The 14,933-nt window shown below is 39.7% G+C and overlaps 1 protein-coding gene across 1 annotated transcript in view; it reads left to right on the forward strand.

The window, feature by feature from the left end:
- The window catches only part of LOC125112169 (ATP-dependent translocase ABCB1-like), a 50,310-nt gene that overhangs the window by 1,393 nt on the left and 33,984 nt on the right, over positions 1 to 14,933 (forward strand). Inside the window, exons 2-6 of the mRNA XM_047754396.1 lie at positions 2,106 to 2,267; positions 3,348 to 3,521; positions 4,292 to 4,438; positions 7,816 to 7,905; positions 11,406 to 11,506. Of these exons, the coding sequence (XP_047610352.1) occupies positions 2,106 to 2,267; positions 3,348 to 3,521; positions 4,292 to 4,438; positions 7,816 to 7,905; positions 11,406 to 11,506 (674 nt within the window). The remainder of the gene's footprint in view (positions 1 to 2,105; positions 2,268 to 3,347; positions 3,522 to 4,291; positions 4,439 to 7,815; positions 7,906 to 11,405; positions 11,507 to 14,933) is intronic.

Consider the following 14,933-nt stretch of genomic DNA (forward strand, 5'->3'; position numbering starts at 1 on the left):
ACAGGGAACTATATTCAGTCTCTTGGGATAGACCATGATGGAAGATCACATGAGGAAAAGAATGTAGATACATGTATGACTGGGTCACTATGCTGTACAGTAAAAATGACACAACACTGTAAATTAACTATATTCTAAACAACATAAAATTAAAACAAAATTTTTGTCTTTTTAGGGCCGCATTCGAGGCATATGGAGGTTGCCAGGCTAGGGGTCTAATCGGAGCTGTAGCCTTGGCCTTCGTCACAGTCACAGCAATACAGGATCCGAGCCACCTCCTCGACCTGCACCACAGCTCACAGCAAAGCTGGATCTTTAACCCACTGAGCAAGGCCAGGGATCAAACCTGCATCCTCATGGATGTTAGTCAGATTTGTTTCTGATGAGTCACAATGAGAACTCCTAAAAAAAATTTAAAAGAGATTGGGTTGTTTGCTAGACCTTTGCATATTAGTTTTGCTTGAGGTAGGCTAGAAAGATGTGTTTCAGGAGTTCTTGGTGGTCTAGTGGTTAGGACTTGGTGTTTTCACTACTGCATTCCAGGTTCAAACCCTGGTCTGGGTGTTGTGATCTGTGCCTAAGCCAGAACCACAGCAACGTGGGATCTGAGCCACGTCTGCGGCCTACACCACAGCTCACGGCAACGCCGGATCCTTAACCCACTGAACAAGGTCAGGGATCGAACCCGCAACCTCATGGTTCCTAGTCGGATTCATTAACTACTGTGCCACAACGGGAACTCCAGAACATTCTTTTCTTAATTCTCCTCAATATTATTTGTTTGCTTTAAATTTTGATCATTTAAAAAACAATCTTGCCATTTTAAAAAAGTTTTTTGAAGTATAGTTGATTTACAATGTTGTGATAATTCTGTTGTACAAATTGATTCAGTTATATGTATACACACATCCATTCCTTTTCAGATTCTTTTCAAATACAGGTTATCGTAGAATATTGGGTAGAGTTCCCTGTGCTTTACGATTGGTTAGCACTTCCACAGGGTGCATATGCTAGTCCCAAACCCCAATTCTAGCCACTTCTAAATTAATGCTTTAAGCTCTTAAAACCATCAGGTTTCTTTGGATCTGTTTAACTTCCATTTATTTCTCTGGCATTTTTAAAGGTAGAGATGAATATAATTTCATTGAAAGATAGCTGCAAATTTTAAAAGTTAAACAATGAGAAATTTAGACTCAAATCAAAATTCGTCTTCATTTGTGATCTTGAAAACTTAGCCTTAGAGATAACCCTGTTGTTTAGGTTTTGTAAGTTTTCTACCATTGTCAACAAGAGGAAAGTCTACATTTAGTTTCTAAGATACAAAATGCCCATTGCGGATTGTGTGGGGAATGAGAAACCTCTTATCCCTAGGAGAGTGGCAGAGCACTGATGATGTTGGGAATTACCTGGTCATCAAATAACCTTGACCATCAACAGAGTTTGACAGTTGTTCGGTTCTTTAGTCTGTGTGATTCATTCATCAGATTGGACTTGAGTGCTCACGCTGTGCTGGACACTGTGGGCTTGGTTTCTGGCACATGGTGGTAAATAGGCTACAGCTCTGTGAGGACAAGGAATGTGGAAACCTTTTAACCCACAAGTCCTCTATGGTGAAGTGTCACAGTAGAATTCAAAGATGAACTCATTTTGGGTCCAACTCTCCCCCTCTCTAATAACGATACAGCACTGTTTCTTTAAACCTCCTATAAGTGTGCATAACAAACAGTTGAGAGAGGAAATTGCAAGTTGCTAAACATTTTGTGAACCAAAAGAAAGGTATCATGTTGTTTCAGCATATTTAATGTGAATCCTTATTTACTGGCTTTAACTTTCAAATGTAATCACACCAAAAAATAGCCATTTTATCATTTCCTGTAAGAACTTAAATTGCCATTTTCCTTGATAGCTGATGTTCAATGATTATTTTTGGTTGATTAACTGAACCTAACCAGCTTGTGCATATTTCTTGTTTATTCATTTTATAGCTTACACATTTTTGCAGTGTCCAATCCAAGGCATTGGTGGTCAGTGCATATAAATTGAAGGAATGAATTTTTCCGTATAATTGTTCATGTGTTCAACAACCAAATTTCTTCTCTCTGTAGGACAGAGAAGGCTGGACCACCACTGTGATAGCCCATCGTTTGTCCACAGTTCGCAATGCTGATGTCATTGCTGGTTTTGATGATGGAGTCATTGTGGAGAAAGGCAGTCATGATGAACTCATGAAGGAGAGAGGCGTTTACTTCAAACTTGTCACAATGCAGGTATACTCCAAGTCTAGCGTTTTCCCAGACTATCTCAGGTATAAGCTGATTTTGTTGTGTTTGGTGCTATAAATCAATGTTACTTGACTTGATTGTCTTGAGAAGAGGGGAAAAAAAAAAAGTGGTGGTGAGGGATCAGGATTAGACCAGTGTTTTGGATTTTTTTCTTTTTTTTTTTAATGGAGGGGAAATAAAGAAAGATAATTAGAGAAAATTAACGTTAAGAAACTTTTAAAAGTGAACTCTCCACTGTGGTAGCCACAGGCATTTGTGACTATTAAGGATTTCAGCAGTGGTTAATATTGAAATGTTTGTAAGTAGGAAATATATATATCAGATTCCAATGCCTTTGTCCCCCCCCCAAAAAAAAAGAATGCAAATTATCTCAAAGTCTTTACACTGAATATATGTTGATTTTTTTATCTTGGATACATTAGGTTAAACAATATATAAATAAGATTTATTTTCCACCTTTTTTTTTTTTTTTGGTCTTTTTAGGGCCACACCCAAAGCATATGCAAGTGTCCAGACTAGGGGTCGAATCAGAGCTATGGCTGCTGGCTTATAGCACAGCCACAGCAACACCAGATCCGAGCCGCATATGTGACTTACACCACAGCTCATGGCAACGCTGGATCCTTAACCCACTGAGTGAGGCCAGGGATCAAACCCGTGTTCTCATGCTACTAGTTGGGTTCTTTACCACTGAGCCATGACAGGGATTCCTTTCTCTTAATTTTTTTAATGTCAGCACTGAAAAAATTGTAAGTGACAAATGTGGTTCACAGTATGGTTTATACTGTATTTCTGTTGATGATACTGGTCTAAAGCAAATGTGATTGAGCCAAAAACACCCATAAAAAGGAAACGACTATATAATATACATGTAACAGATGTCATGTTGTTTCAGCATATTTAATGTGAATCCTTATTTAGTGGCTTTAACTTTCAAATGTAATCACACCAGAAAATAGCAGTTCATCCTTTCCTGTAAGAACTTAAATTGGCATTTTCCTTGATATCAATACTCATTGAATAAATGAGCCTAACCAGCTTATGCGTATTTCTTATTTATTTTAGACAAAAGGCAATGAAATAGAATTAGAAAATGCAGTTGCTGAATCCAGTGGTGAAGTAGATGCCTTAGACATGTCTCCAAAAGATTTAGGATCCAGTCTACTAAGAAGATCCATTCGCAAGAGTATCAAGGGACCACAAGGCCAAAAGAGAAAGCTTAGTACAAAAGAGAGCTTGGTACGGAGAAACCTGTAGAGTTGTGTCTTCACCAGTGGGCCAAGGCTGGGATAGGAGTGGGAACAAGAAGGGGGTTATCCACAAGCCTCTTGTTCTGTCTCCTAATGTGTTCTACAAATCCAAATCTCAACTTTTTATACTTAAGGTAGAATTGATGGGAGTTTGCTGATGGCTAAGCAGGTTGAGGAACTGGCAGTCACTGCTGTGGCATGGGTTCAGTCCCTGGCCTGGGAACCTTTGAATGCCTGGGGTGTGTCCAAGAAATAAAAAAAATACAAAGGACAATTTGTAGGACAAGAATTTTAGAAAGAGAATTTATAATGTAAAGAAATAGATTTTAATGGTCGTAAATATAAACATTTCTGTTCTTTTATCCTTACTTATAAACATTTGTGTCAGGTTTCAAATGTCAGTTTATGGAATCAGAGCAGTTACCTGGTCTAGTGATTAGGATTTGGCGCTTTCACCACTGTTGCTCAGGTTTAATCCTTGGTCTGGGAACTGAGTTCCACATTAAGCCACTGCACATGGTAGCCTAAAAAAAAAAGTTTATGAAATCATCATTTACTTCTTAAAAAAATAAAAGAGTAACATAACAGAACATATCAGCACTTTTTACAAAGTTAAACAGCCATTAATTGACAAGGAAGTAGGAATAAGATATATTCATTTAAAAATTTTTGTTCATAAGGAAGAACTGTACATGGGTTAAATCAATTAATATCAATTCTTTTCAGTATTAGTCTGTTGTAATGTTTTGTGTTCTCCAGGATAAAAATGTACCTCCTGTTTCCTTTTGGAGGATTGTGAAGCTGAATATAACCGAATGGCCTTATTTTGTGGTTGGCATATTTTGTGCCATTATAAACACAGGTCTGCAACCAGCATTTTCAGTAACACTTTCAAAGATGATAGGGGTAAGTGTTTCTGTCCATTTGGTTTGCGTGTGTAAAGAATGAATTGTTCAGCGTTCCCATCGTGGCTCAGTGGTTAACGAATCCGACTAGGAACCATGAGGTTGCAGGTTCGATCCCTGGCCTTGCTCAGTGTGTTAAGGATCCAGTGCTGCCATGAGTTGTGGTGTAGGTTGCAGACGTGGCTCGGATCCCGCGTTGCTATGGCTGTGGTGTAAGCCGGAAGCTACAGCTCCAATTTGACTCCTAGCCTGGGAACCTCCATATGCCGTGGGAGCGGCGCTAGAAAAGGCAAAAAAAAAAAAAAGAAAAAAAGAATGAACTGTTCTACAACTATAAATGTAATAAAATTCATTGAGTAATAAAAAACCTTAAAAAAGAAAAAAGAATGAACTGTTCTTATTTTTAACTATATATAAAAGCCACAAAAAGAAAACATGCACTTTCATATGACACTAAGCAACTTGAGGATGTAGGAATAGAAGTCTGGTTTGCGATAGGACAGCTGATATTTCGAAACATCCTTTGTTGTGTCAGTTGCTTTCTGTCTTAGAGCCCCATGAATGAGATCCCTGAAAAACAGTCCATGAAACTAAGTGACATTCCCCAACCTGCCATAATTGGACTCTTAGTATAACCTCAGGAACTGTCATAACCCCAGTGTGGGAAAAGGGTTGTCTGCATGTCTGTCATACCAGCTCAGGAGAGAGCTGCTCCTTGACATGTGCTTGTCAGGATGTGAGCAGGCCATGCATGTGTTAAGCTGAAACCAAACGTGATGGCTTCCAAAAGAATGAAGTTAACAGAGGCTGGTTGCACCTACATTTCATGAGGGTTTGTTTGTTTATTTATGCCTATTAGGGTCAAACCTGAGGCATGTGGAAGTTCCCAGGCTAGAGGTTGAATCAGAGCTCCAATTGCCAGCCTATACCACAGCCATAGCAACGACAGATCTGAGCCAAATCTAGGACCTACACTGCAGCTCACAGTAGTATCAGATTCTTAACTCACTGAGAGAGCCAGGTTTTGGACCTGAATCTTAATGGATACTAGTTGGGCTTGTTAGCTCTAAGCCACAAGGGAATACCAGTGATGACATTTTAAGTTACAATATGGGCAGGAGTCCTTTCTGTTTAATGGCAGACATTCAAACATCAAGCTCAGGCACCTTTGCTGTAAAGTTGGAAATGCTGTGGAGAAAGAGGTGGATCACTGCACAAAATGTAGCACAAACACTAACTTCTGATTATACTGAAAGATACATAAATATTCAGGAGTACCCAGGCCTGGCTAACTTATTTCAGGATGACATTCACATGTTTACTATCACCATTCAAGACTTATGTTTTCAGTGCCTGCTTTGTGCCAGGTACCATTCTAGTTGCTGAAAAAGTAGCAGGAAGAAGATGAACCATGTGATTACATGGTGCACAAGTTCTAGGCCAGGAGCTAGCAAATTTTATCTATAAAGGGTAGGAGAGTAAATATTTTAGGCTGTGCAGGCCATATGGTCTCTGTTACAAATATTCAACCTTGCTATTATAGTGCGGAAGTAACACTTCAGAAACAAATTAACATAATCGTTCCATTTTATGTTCCATTAAAACTTTACATAAGCATTTAGCTGGTGGCCCATAGCCACCCTACATTGGCTGGAACTAGTCCCTGTTTTCATATTTGTCTTGCAGTCAACAAATGGCATCATCAGAAGGAAAAGAAAGAAGGAAAGAAGGAAAGAAAGAAGGAAGGAAGGAAGGAAGGAAGGAAGAAAAGAAAGGAAGAAAAGGAATGAGAGCAGTTAGGAATAAGTTTGGCAACATATATGTTATAACAAAAAACTTGACAGTTGGATTTTGTTTTCCTCATTCCTCATGTAACAATAGGCCTAGAAGTATGGTCCAGGGCTGACTTACTAGCTCCTCAAGACTGGGTAGACAACCAGTTCTCCACCTTACCGAAGGATTATAGCACAGAGTTTAGGGTTGTGGGCTCTGAGTTAGATCCGTTAGGTGTGTATCCTTGGTTTATCACTTGCTGGCTGTATTACTGTGAACAGGTTAACTTCTCTATACTTCGGATTCCCTCTGTGTAAATGGAATGGTAAGAAAACAAATCTCAAGAGGTGGTTGTGAGGATCAAGGAGAATATACATAAATTTGCTTAGACTAATGCCTGGCACAGTGTAAGAGCTCACTGATGATCAGCTAATATTTTTGTTGGAATGACTAATCAAAAAAAATTGATTTATTCCCCAAAGCTTTTTTCATTCTTTCATTTATTTTTTATTTTTTGTGGCCGCACCCATGGCATATGGAGGTTCCCAGGATAGGGGTCGAATCAGAGCTGTATCTGCAGGCCTACGCCATAGCCACAGCAACACTGATCCGAGCAGCGTCTGAAACCTACACCACAGCTCATGGCAACACTGGATCCTTAACCCACTGAGCAAGGCCAGGGATTGAACCTGGGTTCTCATGGATACAAGTCAGATTCGTTTCCACTGAACCGCAATGGAAACTCCGAAGCTTTTTCCTTTTTAAGAGATAAATCTGTCTGGGTCAGGTTAGGAATGAGGCTCTTGCAAGACTGATTTGGGCCCAGTGTGAAGGGAGATGTGTTTTCTTTCCCCATGGAGTGTTGTTGTCTGTGTTCCTCAAGCACAGGGCCTCCCATTAGGTCTTCTAACCAGGGTCTCCAAAGGGTGGTTCTAAGTCAGCCACCCGCCCCCAGTTGTCAACCCCCCATCCTACAAAGAAGGCTGGTTCAAGAACATTTTTTCTTCAAAAGGGCCTGGACTGAATGAATGAGTACCTTTCTGGTTCACTGAAACTACATCAGCAGAGGTGCCTCCACAAGTTGAACTGTCCAAATTGTAAAACAGCTAATTGCCATTTGATGCAATTTCCCATCAAAGGAACAAGAGAGTAGGAGTTCCCATTGTGGCTCAGTGGTAACGAACCCGACTAGTATCCAAGAGGACTCGGGTTCCATCCCTGGCCTCGCACAGTGGGTTAAGGATCTGGCATTGCCTTGATTTGTGGCATAGATCACAGGTGTGGCTCGAATTTGGCTTTGCTATGGCAGCTGTGGCTGGAAGCTATAGCTCCAATTCGACCCCTAGACTGGGAACTTCCATATGCCACAGGTGCAGGCCTTAAAAAAAAAAAAGTCCTGGGTCCATTGATGAATGAATGACAGGCCCACTCTAAGCCCATAGGGAAGCAGAATATGCCCCCTTTTAGGTCTGCCCTGAAGGAGCCAGCCTGACCTCCACATACTAAGGCTCTCTTGATCCTGAATGCTGTGCTAGATGGGAAATGGGTCAGACTTTGATTGCTTCAGTGATTAAACTGAAAACCCTTTAAATATTTTCTTAACAGGTTTTTACCAAAGTCACAGATCCTGAAACCAAACGACAGGACAGTGACATGTTTTCACTCTTGTTTCTAACCCTTGGAATTATTTCATTTTTCCTTCAGATAAATGTCTACATTTTCACTTTTGTTCATTGAAAAAATGTATCATTATTCAATTGGGGGAATTTATTAAACATCTCTTTAATTTGCTTTATAGTAGAATTGCTCGTCCATTCACTGGGCTCTTGGCAGCCAAGTTTCTTTGATGTATTTAAAACAAAGGTGTTTTGCTTCCTCTGGCTCCCTTCCTTCCTCTCCCCACCCTCTCCTCTCCTAAGTGGAAATACTAGTCAGAGGGGACAGATTGTTTGATCTAACATGATGGTTAGAAATAAAAACTGGGATCTAAAAATGGGATTCAGGGGAGCCCTGCACATAACATTTGGATGTAAGTACTGCCGGTCAGTTTCAACACTCAAAGAAATGCTTTCCCGTGTTCCAAAGCCAACAAGGAAACCCAAACCCCAGCAAGTCATGCTGATTTTAAATATACATGAAGAGCTTATTATTCAACTTTTGCTAAAGGACAAAGAACCCTTTGAATAATAGAAGAATGTTAGTCCTGAAACAAAAGCTGTAGGAAACATTTGTAAAGAGTCAGATTTTATAGCTTGCAAAGGATTTGGCTAAAAGTAAATTACAAGGAACTAAAGGACCTAAAGGCTCAGTAAGGTAAGGCAGTATGTGCTTTGGTGTTAGACACAGGCTCAAGGACTTGCCCCAGTTCCTAATTTTGTGTCCTTGGGCAAGTAAGTAACTTAAACTGACTTGTCTAAGCCTTAGTTTCCTCATCTGTAAAATAGGGATAATGGTAGCGGACTCTTGATGATTAAATGATTTAATTCATGATGTTTTCTGAGGGAAACTCAATGCTACTTCCTCTTCTCGAATTAGAAAGTCAGCGATACTTAAAAAAAAAACACACACACACGCAAAATGGGCATAACTGCATTTCTTCATGGTTAGTGTGAAGATAAAATTACTGACATATGATGCCTCTTTAGAACAGTTTAAAAAAAAAAATTCTCTCTCCCCGTATTAGTTACTGAATCTCTATGGAAAACTCTTGCAGTAAACAAAGCTGTGAGGGTGCAGTGTACTTGATTAAGCCCTTTCCTAACTGCTTAAGAAGCAACTAGCCCCCCGCCCCCTTTTTGTTTTATTACTCAATGAATTTATCTGTTGTTGTATAATGATCATCACAATCCAATTTCACAGGATTTCCATCCCACAACCCAAGCACATCCCCCCACCCCCCAAACTGTCTCCTCTGGAGACCATACGTTTTTCAAAGTCTGTGAGTCAGCATCTGTTCTCCAAAGAAGTTCAGTCTGTCCTTTTTTCAGATTCCACATGTCAGTGAAAGAATTTGATGGTGGTGTCTCATTGTATGGGAACTAGCCCTTTCCTAATTGAAGATGATTATGCAGTGGTTATACTTTTTTTACTTGCATTCAAGGTCTGTAGCTCATAAACTCTGGCTTTTATTGGCTGGTCACGCTGTAAAAAGTGACGACATATGCAAACCAGTCACAACAACACACTTGGTTTAGAAAACATGCACAGAGATGATTTCTTAAAACAATCACATTGAAATTTACCATAAAGTCTGAGTTTTTCCAGTGTTATAGTTTGTGGGATTTTCTTTTTTGCTTCTTAAAGCTGCACTTAAGGAATATGGAAGTTCCCAGGCTAGGGGGAGAATTGGAGCCGAGGCTGCCTGCCAACGCCAAATCCACAGCAACGTCAGATTCGAGCAGCCTCTGTGACCTACACCACAGCTCACGGCAATGCAGGATCCTTAACCCACTGGGCAAGGCCAGGGATCGTACCCACATCCTCATGGATACTAGTCGGGGATCGTTACCACTGAGTCACAATGGGAACACCTTAACTTCATTTTTTAAATATGTTTTTGTTTTTTAAGAATATGGTATTGATTTTTTTTCTAACAGCTTTTTGCATGAGGCTTTGAACTGGGTTAATATCATATAATGTATTCACTAGTATCAGTAAAGAATAAGTGAGATTTGTGGCTCATGATTTTTAAAATGCAAATCATTCTAATGTAATCGACTGTGTCTATTTTTGAATCACTTCTGACCAGTGTAGAGGCCAGAGAGAGGAAGAACATCTTAATGTTTCTTACCGATTTATAATTTAGACTTATAATTCTACAAGTTGATCTCTTTGATTTAGAGTTCCAAGGGACTTGAGAGACCCTCTTGTCCATCCTCCTTATTTTATAGATGAGGCAAATGAGACAGAGAGGTGTTTCAAGGTCCCATGCTGATGCAAGCTGAAATCTCCTTTTGTACACTGGTGTTTTTGTCTTTTCCACAGCCCTTTACTCAGTCTCCAGAAGGTAGTAAAGGGTGTATTTGTCCTAATCGAATAGCCTTATTGGGAATTACATTCAATTAAAACACAGTTGAATTGGCCCAGTGGGTAAGGATTTGGTGTTGTCCCTGCTGTTGCTTGAGTTCAGTCCCTAGACCAGGAACTTCCACAGGCTGCCCATGTGGCCAAAAAATTAAAAAATAAAACAACAGAATTTAAACAATATGATCAACATTTATGTACAAGGATGTTTACACAGCATTATTTTTAATAAGAATTAGAAACCTTAAAGGAATGCTTTATTAGCTGGCTGGGATATTAAGTGGCCTATTAAATACCCCATTGTTAATGTATTTTTATTGACCTTGGTAAATGCGCTTGATATTTGGTAAGGTAAACGATAAGGCTATAAGAACAAGCATAGAACTTGAGGTCAATTTTGTTAACCAGGTATATTTAAGGAAAAAACTACATGTAAGCTTTTACCTAAAATATACCAATATGTAACTTTTCATTACCTTCTCTACCTTTGCAATCTTTTCCAAAAATTCTTTAGTTGTCTCAAATGACAACTGTACAAAAAAATAAACATTACATTAAATACATATATGAAATAACTATAAACTTAAAATGTTATCATTATAAAACAAAGAGCATGGCAGTAGAGGTAAAATACTGAGTACTCAGGTGGATTTTGCTCCTGTAAAGTGATGTGGCTTTAGGTCAGTACCTGTTTAGGCTACAGCTCCTCTAACATTCACAACTAAAACTCCATTTGATAGATTACTTAGTATCCCTTTCCAGAGCATAGAAGCTCATGGGTCATGCTAAATATTATTTAACATGTGGTGTTCTTGTCATGGAGCAGGGGAAATGAATGTGACCAGTATCCATGACGATGGTGCGATCGTGGCCTTGCTCAATGGTCAGCGATCTGGTGTTGCTGGGAGCTCTGGTGTAGGTCGAGGACAAAGCTTGGATCCCCCATTGTCGTGGTTGTGGTGTAGGCCAGCACCTGTAGCTCTGATTCAACCCCTAGCCCGGGAACTTCCATATGCCTGTGCAGGTGTGGCCCTAAAAAGCATATGTATATAATTTGCGATATTAAAAACACTTAATAATAAAATTAATTGTATTAATCTCTTTGATGGAGTTCAGACTCATTGTCACCATTGGCCTTTGTGCCTGTAGTGACTGGGCCCTCTTTCTCACAGATTGCCACTGAAGCAATAGAAAACTTCGGAACTGTTGTTTCTTTGACTTGGGAGGAGAAGTTTGAATCCATATATGACCAGAGCTTGCAGATACCATACAGGTAATAACTCCTGAAGAGTGGGAGGGGAGTGTGGGGAGTTTTTCAGTCATCACATTTGTTTTCTGCAAGATTACTTTTGCTGGAAGGGAGGGGACAAGTGGAGAGTCTTCTAGGAGGGAGCCAATTGGTATGCACTTACAATCATTCAAGAGAGAAATTTCAGACCCTGACTTAGGGCAGGACATGTCTGAGGTAGAAGCTGTAAGAGCAGGTAACTGATGGAATGGGGGGGGGTGGATAATGAGAATGAATGATACTAAGTTGGCCTGATGGCCCTATTTTGTGTTCTCACTGAGAATGAGTTCTTTATGGAACATGAAATTTGAGGTATCTGTGGGTTCTAAGGACGTGATGCTTCTTGAGTTTTCCTTCCCTTCTTCTCTTTAACCTTCTCCAGTGGATGCCTTCTGTTCTCCCTTTAATGAGCTCAAGGTGAGGGCTCTAAAAAGTGATGTCAATTATACACCATGACCAGGTTGGGTTCATCCCAGGTTCACAAGGATGGTTCAACATACGCAAATCAATCAGCATCATACACCACATTAACAAAAAAAAAGTCAAAAATCATATGATCATCTCAATAGACGCAGAAAAAGCATTTGACAAAGTCCAACATCCATTCATGATCAAGACCCTCGCCAACCTGGGTATAGAGGGAACATTCCTGAATATAATCAAAGCCATTTATGATAAACCCACAGCAAATATAATACTCAATGGGGAAAAACTAAACGCCTTCTCACTCAAATCTGGAACAAGACAGGGATGCCCACTCTCACCACTGCTCCAACATAGTTTTGGAAGTCCTAGCCACAGCAATTAGACAAACAAAAGAAATAAAAGGCATCCACATAGGAAGAGAAGAGATAAAACTGTCACTGTATGCAGATGACATAACACTATACATAGAAAACCCTAAGGACTCAACCCCAAAACTCCTTGAACTGATGAATAAATTCAGCAAAGTAGCAGGATATAAGATGAACATTCAGAAGTCAGTCGCATTTCTGTATACCAGCAATGAAATATTAGAAAAGGAATACAAAAATATGATACCTTTTAAAATTGCACCTCACAAAATCAAATACCTCGGAATACACCTGACCAAGGAGGTAAAGGACCTATATGCCGAGAACTATAAAACTTTAATCAAAGAAATCAAAGAAGATGTAAAGAAATGGAAAGATAGTCCATGTTCCTGGATTGGAAAAATCAATATTGTAAAAATGGCCATACTACCCAAAGCAATCTACAGATTCAATGCAATCCCTATCAGATTACCCAGGACATTTTTCACAGAACTAGAACAAACAATCCAAACATTTATATGGAACCACAAAAGACCCAGAATCGCCAAAGCAATCCTGAGAAACAAAAACCAAGCAGGAGGCATAACTCTCCCAGACTTCAAGAAATACTACAAAGCCACAGTCATCAAGACAGTGTGGTACTGGTATCAAAACAGACAGACAGACCAATGGAACAGAATAGAGAATCCGGAAATAAACCCTGACACCTATGGTCAATTAATCTTTGACAAGGGAGGCCAGAACATCAAATGGGAAAAAGAAAGTCTATTCAGCAAGCATTGTTGGGAAACCTGGACAGCTGCATGCAAAGCAATGAAACTAGAACAAACCCTCACACCATGCACAAAAATACACTCAAAATGGCTGAAAGACTTAAATATACGACAGGACACCATCAAACTCCTAGAAGAAAACATAGGCAAAACACTCTCTGACATCAACCTCATGAATATTTTCTCAGGTCAGTCTCCCAAAGCAATCGAAATTAGAGCAAAAATAAACCCATGGGACCTCATCAAACTGACAAGCTTTTGCACAGCAAAGGAAACCCAAAAGAAAACAAAAAGACAACTTACAGAATGGGAGAAAATAGTTTCAAATGATGCAACCAACAAGGGCTTAATCTCTAGAATATATAAACAACTTATACAACCCAACAGCAAAAAAACCAATCAATCAATGGAAAAATGGGCTAAAGACCTGAATAGACTGTTCTCCAAAGAAGATATACAGATGGCCAACAAGCATATGAAAAAATGCTCAACATCGCTGGTTATAAGAGAAATGCAAATCAAAACTACCATGAGATATCACCTCACACCAGTCAGAATGGCCATCATTAATAAATCCACAAATAACAAGTGCTGGAGGGGCTGTGGAGAAAAGGGAACCCTCCTGCACTGTTGGTGGGAATGTAAACTGGTACAGCCACTATGGAGAACAGTTTGGAGATACCTTAGAAATCTATACATAGAACTTCCATATGACCCCACAATCCCACTCTTGGGCATCTATCCGGACAAAACTCTACTTAAAAGAGACACATGTACCCGCATGTTCATTGCAGCACTATTCACAATAGCCAAGACATGGAAACAACCCAAATGTCCATCGACAGATGATTGGATGCGGAAGATGTGGTATATATACACAATGGAATACTACTCAGCCATAAAGAAGAATGACATAATGCCATTTGTAGCAACATGGATGGAACTAGAGAATCTCATCCTGAGTGAAATAAGCCAGAAAGACAAAGACAAATACCATATGATATCACTTATAACTGGAATCTAATATCCAGCACAAATGAACATCTCCTCAGAAAAGAAAATCATGGACTTGGAGAAGAGACTTGTGGCTGCCTGATGGGAGGGGGAGGGATTGGGAGGGATCGGGAGCTTGGGCTTATCAGACACAACTTAGAATAGATTTACAAGGAGATCCTGCTGAATAGCATTGAGAACTTTGTCTAGATACTCATGTTGCAACAGAAGAAAGGGTGGGGGAAAAATGTAATTGTAATGTATACATGTAAGGATAATCTGACCCCCTTGCTGTACAGTGAGAAAATTTAAAAAAAAATTATTAAAAAAATAATAAAATTGAAAGTTAAAAAAAAAAGTGATATCAACATAGGCAAGGCCACCCTCTCTGAATCTTGTTTCTTCAATGGTGAAAGGAGAGGGCTGGGCTTAATTGATAGGTTTTCCAACTTTTTAAAAAATGACAGTAGAGCCTTTTTACAGGAAGGAAAATCATACACCACTATATGAAAGGAATAAAAGCAGAGTTGATTTGATTTGAAGCAGAAATAGTAAGCCCACACACCAGTCTGCTCTCACCTCCACATCGCCCAGTACACTGTGGCTAAAAAAATCCACACACGAAGCCTTTGTGAAGCCCTTTCTAACTCCTCCAGGGAGTTAGTGCTTCCTCCTTTCTCCCTCTAACATGTTATTCAGAAGGTACTTCCATGCATAAAAAATAATCCTGGGTCCCTAAGGGCAAGCACATGCCTGGTTCTACTCTGTGGCCCAGCATGGTCCCTGCAGCTAGTGGGCACTGGGTCGACATGTGTTGAATGAATGTTCACTCAACAGTACATGCATGTTACA

The sequence above is a fragment of the Phacochoerus africanus genome, chromosome 11 (assembly GCF_016906955.1).
Source record: "Phacochoerus africanus isolate WHEZ1 chromosome 11, ROS_Pafr_v1, whole genome shotgun sequence".
NCBI classification, from domain to species: domain Eukaryota; kingdom Metazoa; phylum Chordata; class Mammalia; order Artiodactyla; family Suidae; genus Phacochoerus; species Phacochoerus africanus.